General features: G+C 50.2%; 2 protein-coding genes across 3 annotated transcripts; one reads left to right on the top strand and one right to left on the bottom strand.

The window, feature by feature from the left end:
- Positions 1-1,960: 1,960 nt before the first annotated feature.
- Znf771 (zinc finger protein 771) lies at positions 1,961-12,601 on the top strand. 2 transcript variants are annotated; one of them, XM_075972334.1, is made up of 3 exons: positions 1,961-2,556; positions 2,932-3,081; positions 11,603-12,601. In XM_075972334.1, exons 1-3 carry the CDS (start codon positions 2,443-2,445, stop codon positions 12,413-12,415), a joined length of 1,077 nt encoding a protein of 358 aa, XP_075828449.1. In that variant the 5' UTR covers positions 1,961-2,442; the 3' UTR covers positions 12,416-12,601. The 2 variants fall into 2 exon arrangements, with proteins under 2 accessions (XP_075828449.1, XP_075828450.1); XM_075972335.1 differs by having other exon boundaries at positions 2,511-2,556; positions 2,919-3,081.
- Positions 12,602-13,448: 847 nt separating this feature from the next.
- Dctpp1 (dCTP pyrophosphatase 1) lies at positions 13,449-17,430 on the bottom strand. Its single transcript, XM_075972337.1, has 3 exons — positions 17,241-17,430; positions 16,209-16,319; positions 13,449-14,719 (listed from the first exon to the last, which is right to left on the bottom strand). The coding sequence occupies exons 1-3, from the start codon at positions 17,339-17,341 to the stop codon at positions 14,419-14,421; spliced, it is 513 nt and encodes a 170-aa protein (XP_075828452.1). The 5' UTR covers positions 17,342-17,430; the 3' UTR covers positions 13,449-14,418.
- Between the last annotated feature and the right edge of the window lie 447 nt (positions 17,431-17,877).

A 17,877-nucleotide genomic window follows, 5' to 3' on the forward strand; every position in this document is an offset into this window, starting at 1 on the left:
GGAGATCTGATGCCCTCTCCTGACCTCTGGGGGCTCCTGCAGAAATGTGGTGCATGTATATGTACTCACACACACAAATACATATTTGAAACAAAAAAACAACAAAAACTCAGCTGGGCAGTGGTGGCACATGCTTTTAATTCTAGCACTAGGGAGGCAGAGGCAGGCAGATTTGAGTTCAAGCCCAGACTGGTCTGCAGAGTGCATTCCAGAACAGCCAGTATTACTCAGAGAAACCCTGTCTCAAAAAGCCAAAAACAAAACCAAAAACAATAACCAAAAAAAAAACCAAAAACAACTAAAGGAGCTAGAGAATGGCCTCAGCAGCCAAGAATGTTTGCTGCTTTTTTAGAGGAGCAAGGTTTGCTTCCCAGCACCAGTCATCCCTCATGACTGCCCTTAACTCCGCCTCCAGAAGACTGGGCACCTTTTATTTGGCCTCTTTAGGTACCTGCAAACGTGCGCACCGCACACCTATGTCTTCTGAAACAATACCTTTTTTAAAAAAAGCATTTAACTGCAAAGAAGCATTCTGACCATCTGTAGTTGTTGTTTTTCTCTTTGTTCTGGGGGGGACCCGCCATCCAGCTCCCAAATAAATGCACATGGAGACTTATTACTTATAAATGCCAAGCCTTAGCTTGGCTTGTTTATAGACACCTTTTCTTGAATTATCCTGTCTACCTTTTGCCCATGGGCTTTTACCTTCTCTATTTCATTTATTTATTTATTTATTTATTTATTTATTTATTTATTTATTTATTATGTGTACAGAATTCCATCTGCATGTTTGCCTGCAGGCCAGAAGAGGGCACCAGATCTTATTACAGATGGTTGTAAGCCACCATGTGGTTGCTGGGAATTGAACTCAGGACCTTTGGAAGTGCAGGCAGTGCTCTTAACCGCTGAGCCATCTCTCCAGCTCCACCTTTCTCTATTTCTGTATATCTTTTCTTGCCTTCTTATTCCATGGCTGGCCCCTTCTTTTTTCACTCCTTAATCCTCATCCTAGATTTCTCCTATTTATTCTGCCAGCCCCGCCTGCCCAGCTATTGGCCCTTCAGCTTTTTATTGGACCAGTCATGTATTTTAGACAAAGTAACACAGCTTCAGAGTTAAACAACTGCAACATAAAAGAACACCACACATCTTTGCATTACTAAACAAATGTAACAGTCTTAAAGTATTCCACAAGAACCATCAGAAGATGCCCATCAACAGAGCCACCCCTTCACTCACATCGTGCCCGAGTGCTCCCCTGCCCAGTCTGTTTAACTCTCTTTTTCCTTTTGACACGGACTCTTCTGTATTGTCGCCCAGCTGGCTTTGAACTCAGGATCCTCCTGAGTAGCTTGGATTACAGAGGTGAGTCACTGTAACCAACTTCAAATTTAATTTTCTGTCCTCATCCTATCAGGAGATGATGCCCGTGGGCGTCACTATTGGTAGGAGGGTTGTGTCTTTGAAATACAAATTGTTCTCTCTGCTTTTATCTTCCCTCCGTCCTCCCCTGTTTTGTCTTTTTAGATAGAGTCTTACTTTGTAAGCCTGCTTGGCCTTCGATTTAACAGAGATCCACCTGCTTCTGCCTCCCTAACGCTGAGTGGCACCCTGCCCAGCTAAAAGTATCTAGCGGGATAAGCAAGACAGTACTGTAGACTGGATTTGACCTTGGGCTAATTTTCCACCCACACTACCTGTTGTCAGAAATGCTTCCTTACTGTGTAACTTAAGCAAATCAGTCCTCTCTGAACCATCTTGAAGTGCGTTTGTAAAATGGGGCCGTGCTCCTTTATGCAAAGCCAATGTGACCAAGAGTGTAAAACAGTAAGCTGGCACGAACTGGTACACAAGCCAGGGACCGCAACGCCTGCCTGTACTCTCGCGACTTTGGGGGTGGGGATAGGGGAAGAAATATAACCAGATTCGCCACAAGATCAAAACTAACCAGGGCTACAACATAGACGCTGACTCAAAAGTCAGAAACACCACACAGTAAACGAAGGGGGCAGACTGGGCGGCCGTGGATCTGGGCCGTCTGCGGGCAAACAGCAAGCTGTCTGGCAGGCCAGCAAACGAGACGGCGACGCGAGAAGAAACACAGGGGAGGAAAAAGGAGGGGAAAGAAGAGAGGAGGTAACAGGGCCCGCTCTCCAGGCGAGGCGCCAGCGAGAGGCCCAGACCCGCGGGGGCGCACGTGGCCTAGCGGGCGCAGCAGTCCCGGTGGGGCACCGAGACCCAGCAGCGGCAGAGACCTGCTGGGGGGTGCTCGGAGCGCGGCTGTAGGGCCTTGAAGGCCGGACCGGGCGTCTTCGGTTCGTTAGGAGTTTCCGGGCCGCCAACACCTCCGAGTCCCGGCTCCCCCTCCCGGGCGGTTAGGGACAGAAGTCCAGGCCTCCAGCCTCTCCCCCTAGGGGCGGAGCCAGGCGTACGAGCCAATGAATGACCGCCCCTGGGGCCCCGCCCCGCCCCCGCCTCCGGAGCCGCGGCCTTCTCGGAGCACCCAACCGCCCCTCGCCCAGGCCCGGGGCCGCACGAGCGCCGAACCTCGGGCTGGTGAGTGCGCACCCCACCCCAGGGCCTCAACTCCAGCTGGCCTCCAGCCCGTCCATTAGCGCTCGGGTCGCCGAGCCAGGCTCCGGGGAGTGACTCAGCGCGAGGAGGGTGGCAACTCGCGGGAGCTGGAGATTCGAACTGTTCAGGGCCCTGAATACCGGGATGAGTGGGGTGAACGGGTGTCTTCCGAGCTGGGCCTTGGGCAGTGCCGGAGCGTGGGGCCGGGCTAGGGTGGATGGGAGAGGACTAGACTCGGAGCCTGGACAGGGCGGAGGAAGCCACGGCTGCACCGCCTTGTCTGGGCCGGGGCCACAGTGGGGGTGGGGTGGGGGTGGGGGGCGGGTCCTGAGCCTCTGATCCAGCGCCCCGCCTCAGGACACCAAGATGCCTGGAGAACAGCAGGCAGAGGAGGAGGAGGAGGAAGAGATGCAGGAGGAGATGGTGCTGCTGGTGAAGGGTGAGGAGGAGGAGGGTGAGGAGAAGTATGAGGTGGTGAAACTCAAGATCCCTGTGGACAACAAGGAGGTACGTGTTACACCCTGATTCCACCCCCACCCTCGAACCTGTGCCAGGCACAAGTCAGGAATCCTACCCCTCACCTTTTCCTGGATCTCAGATCTGGAATCTCAGGATTAGCAGCCAGATTAGCAGCCCATCCTTCTGCCCACTGTCCCGACCTGATCGGAGATGTTTTGGCCCACCGTGAGAGTCAGGCGCCGTGCTGAGTGCTGCATGGGGGCACCAGGCTAAGTGGTTTCGGGCTCCTTGCAGCCTGATGTCCATGAACTCACAGTCCTGGATCCTGAGTTCAGATATATGGGAGTGGGTGAAGGCCAGAGGTGGGAGCATAACTCAGACTCAGGAGGGAAGATTGGCCGGGCAACAGTATCAACAGCTTGCATAGATTATGGCGTGCCAGACGCTATTCTAAGCCCCTCCAGTCTGGTTTGTTGGTAGTATTGACTCCATTTTACAGGTGAGGAACTGAGGCTCAGGGCAGTTGGTAACTGACCTAAGATCTCAAAGTTAGTAACTGACTGCCCCAGACAGAAAGAATGGCCCTTTCAGAGGAGAACTACGAGCCAGTGGTTCCCTTGTCCTGCAGCGTGGCTCCAGGTAGACTGGCTGGCAGGCCATGCTGGGAATCTGGGTTTTCTTCTGAAGGTATCGTAAGGCTTTAAGGACATCAGAAGGAGTAGAACCTGCCATTCGAGATATTTTAATTGTCACCAGCTATTTTGCCTCCCAGAGCTGCCAGGACCCTGGGCTGTCACTGTCTGAATAGCCTTGAGTCCAGCTGCAGGGCTCCCTGGGGTTTCAAGGCCCACCTTCCCGGGGAAGTTCTAGTACCCTCTAGTGGACACGGTGAGTTGCTGGGAAAAGGGCCTGTTCTCTAGGCCTCTTCCACTCTAAATTAACTATGAAGCTGTTTTTTCCGGCCTTCGTGGCTTGTATCTTAGCACAGCCCACCTTTCAGGCCGTGCTGGTCCTGCTGACGTCTTTGGTCTGTACATTAAGGGCCTAGGGCTCTAGAGCTTAGGGTAGACTTCCATCCCCATCACCCACCTACCTGCTGACAAGTTCCTGGGCCTTGTGAATTTTTCTTGTGGTTCTAAGGCTTGACAAAGGCTTTGCATGTCTGTATTATAGCCTGGCCCTCTTCCATCGAGACACGGTCTCAGTCAAGTGGCCTGGATGGGCCTAGAACTTGTTCTCCAGTGCAGGCAGGCAGTCCTTTGACCTCAGCCTTCCTAGTAATTGAGTAAGATTTCTGGCCTGAGCAAAGCTACTCTGCTTTTCTCTGTGCCTCAGTTTCCTCATTAGTGAAAGGGAAAGCAGAGCAGTGTTTACGTCTTGGAGTTGTAAGGCCTGAGTGAATGCCGGAGTTAGAGCTGCGTCTCACACATAGCATTGGGGAAATAGTTCTGTATGTTTTTCTTGGTATGTGTGGGTGAGTGGTCTGTGTGGAGGTGTGTCCCTGTGCGTGTGCCAGAGTGGGGCCAGGATGGCAGGTGCCTGCTCTCTACCTTAGTCCTTTGACAGGGCCTCTCACTGAACCTAGAGTTAGGCTGGTGGCCTGCAAACCTAGCTAATCTCCCCATATCCTCCCACCACAGCACTTGACGGGTGCACGGCCCAGCTATTAGTTTTGTTGTTGTTAATTTGGTGTTTCTGAGATAGCATTTCTGTGTGTAGCTCTAGCTGGCCTGCAACTTGATCTGTAGACCAGACTGGTCTGAAACTCCTACCTGCCTGCCTCTGCCTCCCGGGTGTGATTGAAGGTGTGTGCACTACACCTGTCTCCAACCATTTTATTTGTTTAATTTCTTAGAGAGAGAGAGAGAGAGAGAGAGAGAGAGCACAGACCCTCATGAGGAAGTCAGAAGACAACTTGTAGGAGTCAGTTCTCTCCTTCCACTATGGGTTCCAGGGACAGAACTTGGTTCTTGAGGGCTACGTGACAAGACAAGCCTTTGTTGCCTGCTGACCTCCTCCCTCGTTTTTATCAAAGGCTTTTTAAGGCTGATCTCAGGTTGGATAGAGTTGAAGGCAAACTATCCCAGGCAATGGAAAAGGCTTCAAGAGAGGGTATGTGCACTTTAGAGGCCTAAGTGGGGAGGTGATAATTCATGGAGGAAGGACAAGAGCAAAGGGAGAAAATGAACTAGAAAGGTTTCTTTGGGGCCAAAGCGTAAAAGGTTCTAAACACGGCAGGGTAGCAATTTGGGCATGCTGTGCTCCATCCTGCTGAGACATGGCAAGTCTTAAGCCAGTCGATGAAAATAATCGGAGTTTCTATTCAACAGAATCTCTGGCTGGGGGTGGGATATGTCAGCGCCTACAGTTCTTGCCTCCATGCAGAAAGTCCTGGTCCAGCACCACATAATCAGACATGGTGGCGTATACTGTGGTTCCGCTACTAGGGAAGTAGAGGCAGGAAGTTCAGAAGTTCGGGGTTGGGGCCAGAGAGATGGCTTAGTGGTTAAGAGCACTTGCTGCTCTTCTAGAGGATCCAGGTTCAGTTCCCAGTGCCCACATGACAACTCAAACCAACTGTAACTCCAGTTCCAAGAGGTCCAGTGCCCTCTTCTGGCCTCCATGGACACCAAACATTCAAGGCAAAACATTCAAGCACATCATAAATTTTTAAAAGTTCAAACTTATCTTCAGTAATATAGTAGATTTAAGGCCAGCTTAAGCCTACATGAAACCCTATCTTTAAAAAAAGTAAAATAAGCCGGGCGGTGGTGGCGCACGCCTTTAATCCCAGCACTTGGGAGGCAGAGGCAGGCGGATCTCTGTGAGTTCGAGACCAGCCTGGTCTACAAGAGCTAGTTCCAGGACAGGCTCCAAAACCACAGAGAAACCCTGTCTCGAAAAACCAAAAAAAAAAAAAAAAAAAAAAAAAAAAAAAAAAAAGTAAAATAAAATAAAACCAAACCAAAACAACAACAAGCCAGCTGGATATGGTGGCTCATGCTTTTATTCCAGCCATTGGGAGGAAGGGGAAGACAGATATCTGTGAGTCTGAGACCAGCTTGGTCTACAAGGTGAGTTCCAATGTAGCCAGGGTGATTTTAGAGGAACCCTATCTCAAAACAAAAACCAAAATAACAATTATAAAAATCTTGTCTGCTAAGGCTAGTGGCCCGTGTTGAAGTAGCAGCAGCAATAAGAGGAAAGGGTGTTTGGGTACCCACTGAACTAGCTGAAGCTGAGACAGAAAGTCCAGCCTGTAAGTAATGTCAGGGAGCAGTCAAATCCTAGCTCTACCATTTGCCTACTTTGCCTCAGTTTCTCCAAATGTAAAGTGGGATAACAAGAGCAGTGAATGAGCTGGCACGGTGGTAGTGAATGCCTTTTTTTTTTTTTTTTTAATTTTCTCAAGACAGGGTTTTGCTGTCCTGGAACTTGCTCTATGGACCAAGTTGGCCTCGAACTCAAAGATCCTCCTGCCTCTGCCTCCCAAGTGCTTGGAATAAACGTGTTTGCTACCACCACACTAACCGGTGGGTGGCGAATGCCTTTAACCTCAGGATTCCAGAGGCAGACACAGGAAGATCTCTGTGAGTTTAAGGCTGGCCTGGTCTACATATCAAGTTCTAGTACAGTCTAGACAAGAGACCCTGTCTCACACAAACAGAACAGACCATCAAATGTCATTCTGGAATCGGAGTAAGTAGATTAGGAGGAGGGTGGGTTGCTAACAAGATAGCTCAATGATTTGTTATGTGGCCTCCCTTAACCGCTTTTCCTAACGTACACATTAGCTATCTCAAAAGTGCCTTCCAACCAGCGTGGTAGAATCTACCCATATTCCTTCCCAGTTCTAGGGAGGCCAAGGTAGGAGGATTTTAAGTTCCAGGCCAGTGTGGGCTGCATACATAGCTTGTGCCCATCTGGGGGTGGCATCCAGTACCAGCAGACTGATTGTTATCTGTCACCCCGTGGCCATTCCTTGTTGAGAGCAGGCCTCAAGGGGCTGTGGCTGAAACTGCGGGAAAGCTGGGCATGTTAGGTTCAGTCCCCAGGCCTGTAGGAAAATGGGCCGCTGCTACACTCAGAGTATGGAGTAGTCTTTGTCTGCCTGTCCAACTCTGATCTGTCTGAATCTGAAATCATTTATTTGTGTGTGTACAGTGGGTACCATGGTATGGGGGTACCAGTCAGAGAACAACTTTACAGAGGTTGGTTCTTTGCTTCTGCCAGGTGGGTCTTAAGGATTAGATTCAAGTCAGGGTGAGCAACAGGTGCCCTTACTAGCTGAGCCATCTTGTTAGGTCTGATTGGAACTCAATAAATAAATAAATAAATAAATAAATAAATAAATAAATAAATAAATAAATAACCTATCTTGAAGGAGTAGATAATATCCCCTCCCCCACCCGCCAAGAAGGCTATATGCACAGTCTCACTTTCCCGAAACCCTGGAGTGCTTCTCTGTGTCTTTAGGACGAAGTTTTGGCCGTTACACTGGACGCTCAAAGCTCCTCAGTACGCTTGTCTTCTTTCTAATTGCCTAGCGCCCGCCTCGTGCCCAGCTGATCCTGAGTCATGCTGTGCAGTTCAGCCTACAAACTCGTTCTTAGCCTTCCACCTGTATTCTCTGGGTGTAGCTCTTTTCACCTCAGATTAGATTGCTTAATTTTTACACTTCTTATTTATCGAGATGGGAGTCTTGCTATGTATGGTCGTAGGCAGGCTCTGAACTTGTGACCCTCCTGCTTCAGCTTCTGCACAGCTAGGATTACAGGTGTGTGCCATCACTATCCATTACAGGTGTGTGGACTTAATTTAATATGTTTGAAGATCATCGGGGGCTTGATAAAGTGGGATTCTTTGTTTCTGCAAAGCTTGAGGTGGAATCGAGGTCTTGTGGACTAGGTGCCACTGACCTGTATGCCTATGTATTACCAGCATAAAATGAGGATTTAAAAAAAAGTTTAAGAGTTATTTATGTGTACAAGTGTTTGCCTGCATGTATGTGTGCGCCACATATGTGTTGTTCCAATAGAGGCCAGAAGAGGGCAATGTAACCCCTGAAACTGAAGTTTCAGATACTTGTGAATTACCTTGTGGGTTCTAGGAACTCCATCCAGGTTCTCTGCTACAGTGGCCAGTGCTCTTAATCACAGAGCAATCTCTTCAACCCCTAAAAGGAAGATTATGGCTCACATCTTGGGTGAGATTTAAGATTTAGGCTGTCCTCAAACCCTGTATAGCTGAAGAACCAGAATCCCCCTGGTTTTCCTGCCTCTACCTCACAAATGTTGGGATTAAGGGATGGAGTCAGCTGGAATTCACTGTAGAGTGGAGGCTGGCCTTGAATTTGTGATTTTCTGCCTGAGTGCTGCTTACAGTGGCATGCCACCTTGGCTGGTGTCTGTAGTACTTGGGATTAGGCCTCGGGTTTTGTGTCTGCTAAGGAACAACTTACCGACTGAGCTACAGCTTCAACTTGAGCTTGTATATTTTTCACAAGTGCCCAGTGGCTGGGCTGTGGGCCACATCCTGTAGCCTTGGGGTGGTGTTTTATACTTTGTAGTAAAGAGGGAGATTTTGACTAAAGAGTTTAGGGCAGAAGACAAGCTGCCTAGGTGACTTCACACTTCAGATGTGAGGTTAGGATCGCATCATGGCTAGGAATGATAGACCAGAGTTCAAACCTTGGTTCTGCTATTTATTAGCTATATGGCCTTGGGTAATCAATTGATGTCTGTGACTTACTTCTTCATTTATGTGACAGGGCTGAAGTCTCTCGCACAAAGGATTGTGAAAATCTCATTAGCTTGTTTGGAGACAGGGTCTCACTATTTAGCCCAGGCTGGCCTTAAGCCATGACCCTCCAAGTGCTACTAGGATGGTGGTCACCTCTCCTGGTCTTGTTCACGTCTCAGGGAGCTAGACTCAGATCATTAGCAAGATTCCATTCCAGTGCCCAAGGCCCCTCCTGGGATGGAGATGATGATAACCCGTGTTTTTCCCTTAGATATACATATGACACTATTTAATTTCTGAATTAGTAAGAGTTCAACAATAATAGCATAGAACTATAACTGTATACTGTAATAAAATGGGAAGAATTTCTTTCTTATAAGTCCAAGAAGCCAGTGTGAGGAGGTGAACTTAAAGAAGGGTGCTGGGGAAGGATCTAAAGGAAAGGCCATCCCCGCAGTGATCTTATGGTGTCAAAAGCAGGGCAAAGGAGAAAAGTGACCCTGGGTAACTCAGACTGGATCCCTACAGCGTTTACTTTAATATGGAAGTTTTCTTGGAGGAAGGCAGAGACTGAGTGTGAAGCGTCTGTCTGGCCCTGGCTGTGAGTTCAGGGGAAAGCTGTTCCTCCCCATTATCCCTCGGGCTTTGTCAACTTAGTCTCTCTGAGCCTTGTGTTATTTGCTGTCAGGGTGGTCCCTGGGATCCCTGTACTCAGCAGGTGGAGGTAGGGGAAGCAGCCTGAGCTATCCAGAAAACAAATAAATAAAAAATAAATAAGCAGATTAAACCTGCATGATGGAACACACTTGTAATCCATAGTCAGGAAGCAGATTTTGTCCATGAGTATGAGGCTAACCTGGGCTACACATTAAGATACTGTCTCACCTGACTGAGGAGTAACAGGAAGATTTACTGTAATAGTATGCATGTTGTCAAAGTCTGACATGGGGCTCTCGACTACAGAAGTCCCTTTTGGGTCTACATTTCATGACATACACCCTGCCATGGATGCTGAAACTTTGAATGGTTTCAAATCATGTGTGTGTGTGTGTATTTATTTAGGTTGTTGTTGAGATAGGTTCTTGCCATATTCCTCAAGATGGCCCAGAACTGTGATCCTCCTACTTCAGTCTCCGGGGTGCTGGGATTATAAGTGTGCTGTCATACCTAGCCTGTGTTTTCTCCTTTAGGTATATACCTATGATACAATTTAATTTCTAAATTAGGCATAGTAAGAGTTCAACAATAATAATATAGAACTATAACAATATACTGTAATAAAACTTGTTTTAAACTTACAAATTGTTTATTTTTGAAAATTTCCACTTAATATTTTCAGACCATGATTGACGGCTGGCAGCTGAAATTGGGGAAAGTCAAGCTAAGGGAGGACTGTTGTCATTATTAAAGCCAGAGTTCTCTTGGCTGATTGCTAGGTCCCCGCATGGTCATGTTGTAGCTTGAATTCAAAGCCACTTCCTTTTTGATTTATTTTTTGTTTTGTTTTGAGATAGGGTCTCATTATGCAACCCTAGCTGGCCTGGAACTCACGTAGACCAGGCTGTCCTTGAACTCATGAGAGGCACACCCGCCCCTGCCCTTCAGAGTGCTGAGAGATTAAGTCCTGTGCCACCCCCACCTGGCCCCAAAGCCAGTTTCTTAGGATAAAGGACTGGTGGTCTTCAAGTTGCTCTTCTCCAGCCTGTGAAAGAGAAGGTCCTGTTCTCTGTCACTTACTGTTTCTTGTGGTGTTTCCTCTTTAAAAAAGGAGGGTGTTGGACTGAATATAGGAGAGGCAGCACATGGCTTATCCTGTGTGCCAAGTGATTATCTGATCATGAATTAATGATTTTTTGTTTGTGTTTATTTATTTATTTATTTATTTTGAGATTAGGGTTTCTGTGTGTAGCTTTGGAACCTGCCCTGGAACTCACTCTATAGACCAGGCTGGCCTCAAACTCACAAAGATCCGCCTGTCTCTGCCTCCCAAATGCTGGGATTAAAGGCCTGCACCGCCACCTCCCGGCTCAATGCCATCATTAAACTGTGAAGTGGGTAAAAGAAACTGACATCCCACTGGCTCCACTTTCTACTAGGTTCCTGGGCTTTGGCCAAATAGTCTCTTTTGTCAGTCGCCTCTTCACTGGGCTCTGGGTTCTGTCTTTTCTCCTTCGTTTTGGGTTCCTAGAGAGAGCATGTTAACATATGTGAGCTAGTCACTTTCCTGAGGAAAATTCTCAGAAATCCCTTATAGTGAGTGGTTCTCCATCCCAGCCCTCCCCGTGGCCAGGGCCCTGTTTCTCTCCTGATAACTTGGCCCTGTCACAGTGTCTTCCTAGCGCCCCCTACATCGGCAGCATTCTAGCAGAACCAGCGGTCTTAGCTCTTTGGTCCTGTAAGCAGGATTCTTCCCAGGGCTGGAGGAAATTGGTAGCCAAGCTCACTGACACTGCTGTGTCACCAGCACCAAGGTTTTGAAACAGGGTCCCCATATGTAGCTCAGGCTGGCCTGGATCTCTTGATCCTCCTGTCCCACTGCTGGTTTTTCGGGCACCTAGCACTTTTTATTTAATTGCAAATCCCCAGTGCTGCTTAACTCTATAACCTAGAATGTGCCCAATAAACTTTATGAATTAATACAATTAATACAATGCCACCCGACATTGTGATGTATTAACTCTTTATGTAAGGTGCACAACCACGGAGGCAGGCTCAGTTTCCTATTTTACAGATGGAGGAAATGAGGCTCAAAAAATTTGCAGTGTGCGGGAGACCAAAGTTTCCGCTGAGGCCTCTTAAGGCTGACCTGTCCTCCCTCTCCCTGCAGGTTGCCAGCCAGATGCCAGCGCCGTCGGTCGACCCGGCGCGGCCCCACGTGTGCCCAGACTGCGGCCGCGCCTTTGCGCGCCGCTCCACACTAGCCAAACATGCGCGCACGCACACGGGCGAGCGTCCCTTCGCGTGCACGGAGTGCGGCCGGTGCTTCTCGCAGAAGTCAGCGCTGACTAAGCACGGCCGCACGCACACGGGCGAACGACCCTACCAGTGCCCGGAGTGCGACAAGCGCTTCTCCGCCGCCTCGAACCTGCGGCAGCACCGGCGGCGTCACACGGGCGAGAAACCGTACGCATGCGCACACTGCGGCCGGCGCTTTGCGCAGAGCTCCAATTACGCGCAGCATTTGCGCGTGCACACGGGCGAGAAGCCTTACGCGTGCCCGGACTGCGGACGAGCCTTCGGCGGAAGTTCGTGCCTGGCGCGCCACCGACGCACGCACACGGGCGAGCGCCCGTACGCATGCGCCGACTGCGGCACGCGCTTCGCTCAGAGCTCGGCGCTGGCCAAGCACCGGCGCGTGCACACGGGCGAGAAGCCGCATCGCTGCGCCGTGTGCGGCCGGCGCTTCGGCCACCGTTCCAACCTGGCGGAGCATGCGCGCACGCATACGGGCGAGCGGCCCTACCCGTGCACGGAGTGCGGCCGGCGCTTCCGCCTCAGCTCACACTTCATCCGCCACCGTCGCGCGCACATGCGGCGCCGCCTCTACATCTGCGCGGGCTGCGGCCGAGACTTCAAGCTACCCGCCAGTGCCACAGCCGCCACGCCCACCGAGCGCTGCCCGGAGTGCGAGGGCAGCTGAGCCACGGCGGGGCAGCGAGGGCCACTTGGGATTTGCACCCGAATGGCTGCTTCCACGCTTGCACCTGAGTCGGGATGCTTTGGGACTGGGCAACAGGGAGTGCCTTGTTGGGATCCCTAGAAACCGTGCCCCGTCCCCAGCTACATTCCCTTGGCCCTTCTGAGTGAATAAAGTATTCTATCCTCACATCACTGGTGCCTGTAAGTGAGGTGGGTGGCAAGGGGAGGAACACTAGGTATGGAGCAAAGTGGGGGTATAAAGTAGCCTGAAGGGATTCCGGGGACTTGGGAGACACACACCTGGCTTTGGCTCAGTCTCAGCTCTAAAAAGAACCATAAAACAGGACATGTTCATGACATGTTCTATAGCCTTGGGGGATCAGTACAACAAATGGGGATAGGGTTATGTAGATATAAGAACTCACGTAAGTACATTAACTTTACCCACATTTATTTAGGGTCTAAGTGGACTCGTATACACCAGGCAGGTCTTTCACTCTGGGGAATCGCTTTCTGCATCCTGAATCCTGGGATTACAAACTTGTACCACCACGGCTGTCCCCAAACCTCATTTTATCTTCACTTTTGCAGACAGCTAGTGAATGGCCTAACAGACAAGAAAATTAGCGATCCATTCCTGTGTTCACCAGAACTATGATGGGAAAGTAGGCAGTGATTCAACCCTGGGGTGTGTGTACATGCGTCCATACACATTTAAAAAAAAAAAATCTTGTAGAGGCTCTGAGTTCCATTCCAAGAATCCATAACTCTAGTTCTAGGGGATCTAAAGCTCTTGTCCGACTTCACGGGCACCAGGCACTGACATGGTACACAAACACCCATGTAGGCAAAACATTTATACACATAAAAAAAGTTTTGGTTTGTTGCCCAAACTGCCCTCAAACTTGGATCCTTCTGCTCTGGGTAAGTGCCAGGTGTGATATCTGAGTCCAAGGCCAGCCAACCATACATAGTGAGATCTTGTCTCAACAAACAACAAAAAGACGGCCGCAAAGAAGGAGCAGAAAGTGTGCTGCTTTTCCCCTGTGGCGTACACCTTTATTTCCATTGTAACATTTTTATTCATTTGGGAATATCACACAATGCACCCTGTTTACACTCATTTCCAGTTCCTCCCAGGTCTACCCTCCAGCCTTGTGCCCTCACCACAAAAAGAAAAAAAAATACATCAGGTCCAATTTGTACTGCCCACTCAATACTCATTGGAGCATGGCAAAACGCCCAGCGGCCGGCCAGCCCCTTAAAGATAACCGAGTCATTCCCCACCTCCCTCCAGAGGCCATCGGCTGTGAAGAGCTACACTCCAGCATCCCTGTCAGAAGGCTCTACAGAGCGAGTTCTAGGGCAGACTCCAAAGCCACACAGAGAAACCCTGTCTCAAAAAACAAAACAAAAACCCAACAAGATTCAGAGGGTTTGGGAATATAAAACAAAGCAGTTTAATGATGACTTGCTTTACCTGGGAAGGCAAGAGGGGCAGGAGAGGGGCTGGGAAACCCTCACCTCACTGATGTGCAAACAGGCTGAGGGGCAGATAATCACATTGCTTTCTCTGTGACCCTGTTTTTGGGAGGCAGGCCTAGCAGTCTCAGGAAGTGGGGTGCCTTAGGTTACACACCACATAAACCATTCACTCAGTACCACCTCGCTGCAGAGGAAGAACAGAATTAGCCAGGTGAGAGGGGTGGGTGGCCTTTACTTGTACCAAGGGACCAAAGAGGAAAGGAAGCTGTATTCTGCACTCATCAAAGCCTTGTGGCCCACATTTACTTCCGGTTCTCTGCTTTTGTAAGCCTGCTTCTCTGAAGGCCCTGAGAGGTTCCACCTAGCCACCCAGGAAAAATCTAGACGTAGTTGTCATGTATCATTTTATTGAGAGAGAAAAGACCAGGAGATTATCTTTTGGAAACGAGGGCCTCAGACCTATGACTCAGTTAAGAACGGACTAGAACGAGTCCATCTCTGCTGTTCTGACACTGTTTCCTAGGTGGAGGCCTGGCTTTGCAACTCAGAGGTAGGTTCTGCAGCCCCCACAGCCTGGTTTTCGGGGATGGCCCCATGGGGCAAGTCTGTGTACTTGCAGGCAGAACCTCGGGAGAGATGGACTGGGTAACGACGTCGGTTGGTGTCCATTTTGGCAATTACTGCTCGAGGTAAATCCACGCGACAACGGGCTGCTAATGCCACCAGGTAGATGAGGACGTCGCTGAGCTCCTCTTGAAGGGCTGCTCGTTCCTTTGGCAGCCAGGCTTGAGGACCAGGCTCTGCATCAGACTTCCACTGGCTGGAAGGAGAACGGGACAGACACACAGCTTGCTAGCTGAGCGGGCCTGTCTCCAGTCTATCAAGTATCACACTCCCAGAGCCCAGAAAATCCCACCAAGGACATCTACCTGCCTGTGCTCTGGAGGAAGCCAGGTGGGGTGGGGAAGAAGACTTAACAGGTAACAGCCAAACCCCGTGACTCCACCCAAGCCCAGTGGCCAAGAGAGCACTGTTGAGATGCTTGGGGGCTCAATTCTACCGTTCTCTAGCCGTAGCTGCTGCCCTTCCACACCAAACCCCAGGCCTAAGTCAGTGCAGAAGCTGAATTTATCTTCACGTCATCTTTACCCACTCATCTCCCACCCAAGGCCACTTCACCTTTTCTGTTTGCGGTCACTGCTTTCTCGCACACCACCCGCCGAGTCCCCAGATTTTCCTTCTTGATCCTTAGGTATCAACTCAGGTCACCGCCTTAGACACCCTCCCGTCCACTCCCAACACAGCTTCGTAGGTAGCCGAGGCAGAACGCCCACACCTCCAGCCACTTCCTCTAGAGTGCTGGAATTACATCTCACACCATCACACCTGCCTCTATTTTCCTCTGAACCCTGGCCACAGTCACAGATCATTTTAAATTAGCTCCTGATTATCAGTCTCCTTCCACTAGGACCGGAGTAGGCCTGGTCCAAGGCCCCGTCTAGGTTCACACGGCCTGTTCACTAGTCTGCTCTACCCCATCCTCTCAGACATCCAACTGCCCTGCAGGCAGAGATCTTTCTGTGATTCCAGTTAGATCAGGCCTTCTGTCTGGATGCCATCACCTTCTAGCGCCAACCTTACCTGCCTGGGTTTGTCTCCCACAGTTTCTTCTACAAAATGCTTACAAGGCCATCACTTGGGGCGTACCGGACAACAAGAACAGACACAAGATCCCTCATACTGAATTCGTCTCTCAGAATTTAACTTGCCCTTTCTTGTCTCACTATTTTTCTTTCTTCAACAATTTAGCTATTGTTAAGGTATGTGTGCAAGCACCTGGGTGTCTCTATGAACTGTGTATATGCAGGAGCCTCCAAGGCCAGAAGACAGTGTCAGGTCCTCTGAAACTGGAGTTATGGGCGTTATGACCGGCAACAGGGGTGCTGGGAACGGAACTCAGCTCTTCTTCAGGACCAGGAAGTGCTCTGGAGACCTCAGCAGTCCCTTCACCACCTCTGTAAGTGGGAGCTCCCCACCTGGCTGGCCACAGGGCAGGTCATGTTTTGAGATTCCTTATTCTCAGCTCCACACAGAGGTAAATGTTAGTGACCGTCCTTAGACCTAGGTCGGCTTCACTGCTTCTGCACCTTCTCTCCCCGGAAACTGGGCACCTACAGGGCTGGGACCCATCTGTCACCTTCATGTCCCCAGCAGTAAGGCAAATAAAAGCCACCACTGTGTTTGAGGCTCAGGTACATGCTACCCTCCCCAAATCACAGCCCCTTCCAGGAAGCCTCCCATCTACTCACAAGAGTTCTGCCAGCTCGCCCACTTCTCCCACCAAGGCTAGGAGCAGGTTCCGAGGCTGGTGGAACTGCTCCCAGTCCCGTTCAGCAGCAAATTCTGCATGGAGACGTCGGCTGGAAAGAAAGAAAGAAAGAAAGAAAGAAAGAAAGAAAGAAAGAAAGAAAGAAAGAAAGAAAGAAAGAAAGAAAGGAAGGAAGGAAGGGGTGGGGTGTTAAAGTCAGGGTTAGAGGGCGAGGGACAAGACACACGGCCCTGGCAGGTAGCGGGTCAGGTCTTACATATAGATGGGGCACAGGACTAGGATTCCCACAGTCAATTTCCTGGATGTTCTTAGGAACTACCTCTTTGTTTGCTTGTTTTTTGAGACAGAGTTTCTCTCAAGCTTTGGAGGCTGTCCTGGAACTAGCTCTTGTAGACCGGGCTGGTCTCGAACTCACAGAGATCCGCCTACCTCTGCCTGGGATTAAGGCGTGCACCACTACGCCCGGCAAGTTACTATCTCTTAACAAGACTTGTTCTTATCATCTGGAAATGAACGCGTCCCTGTTTAAATTTTAATCTCGAGCTACATTTTGCCTCACTCTTTATTATTCCATCTTTTGCTGCTACTTCTGCCGGTACCCTACCTTAACGCCCCTATCTTCGCACGCCTAAGTTCAGCTAATCACCGGATGCACTTTTGAGGCGTCCCCTGGGAGCCTTCTTTGATATTCTACAAGAAATAACATCTCTGTAATTTCAGCCTCCCCCGTCCTACTACCCCTCACTCTTGGGTGCAGAGATACTATCAGACTTCCGTTATCTCCCCAAAGTTGGACAACAGGTCGGTACTACCATGCCCAGGGGCGTCACCCATTTCCCCCGGCTTCAGATGTGCACAGTGCAGATGGGGTTTAGCTAGGCTCGCCAGAGGTCCGTCAGGAGGACCCCGACGAACACGAGCGTGTTGTTCTTGCAGGCCACGTGGAGAGGACCGCCCCACTACGACAAAAGGGTCTAAGTCTCCACCCGAGGCTGGACAAGGACTTGCTTACATGTCTTCAAGCGTGGGCTCCGGGCTGAAGCTGAACGGGCCGGCAGCAGCAGAGTTTTCTTGCCCCGCATCACCGCTCGCACCGCCACCGGCTTGGGACATTCCGCCCACCAGTCCCCGCCGCGCCGCAGAGAGCAAACCCCGCGCCACGTTCGGAGTCGCCTCCAGGGTCCCGACCAATCCCAGCGCCTTGGTGCGCTCCCGGGGCGGAGCCGGAGGAGGACCCACTCAGCTATGTGGATTTTGTTACGGTCCGTCCCTCATCCGGACTGGACCAATCTGAGGGGCTTCCAGAGTGTTTTCCCCGCCTGCTCCCCTCGAGTTCTTCCGCCCGAGAAAAACTTCTTAAAGGGAACGGAACCAGTTCTATCTGGAAAAGAGACAAGGGCAGAAAGACGTTGTTTGCTTAATGGGCGCCAGAGGGCGCCAAAGTGAAATGGCAGGCGCGGAGGAGGCGGGTCCACTGTAAGCAAAACCTTGAAAGTGACTTCTCCTCCTCCTCCTTTTTTTTTTTCTCTCTCTGTAGCTTTGGAGCCTGTCCTGGAACAAGCTCTTGTAGACCAGGCTGGCCTCGAACTCACAGAAATCCGCCTGACTCTGCCTCCCGAGTGCTAGGATTAAAGGTGTGCACCACCACT

This window comes from Microtus pennsylvanicus, chromosome 5 (genome assembly GCF_037038515.1).
Source record: "Microtus pennsylvanicus isolate mMicPen1 chromosome 5, mMicPen1.hap1, whole genome shotgun sequence".
NCBI lineage: Eukaryota > Metazoa > Chordata > Mammalia > Rodentia > Cricetidae > Microtus > Microtus pennsylvanicus.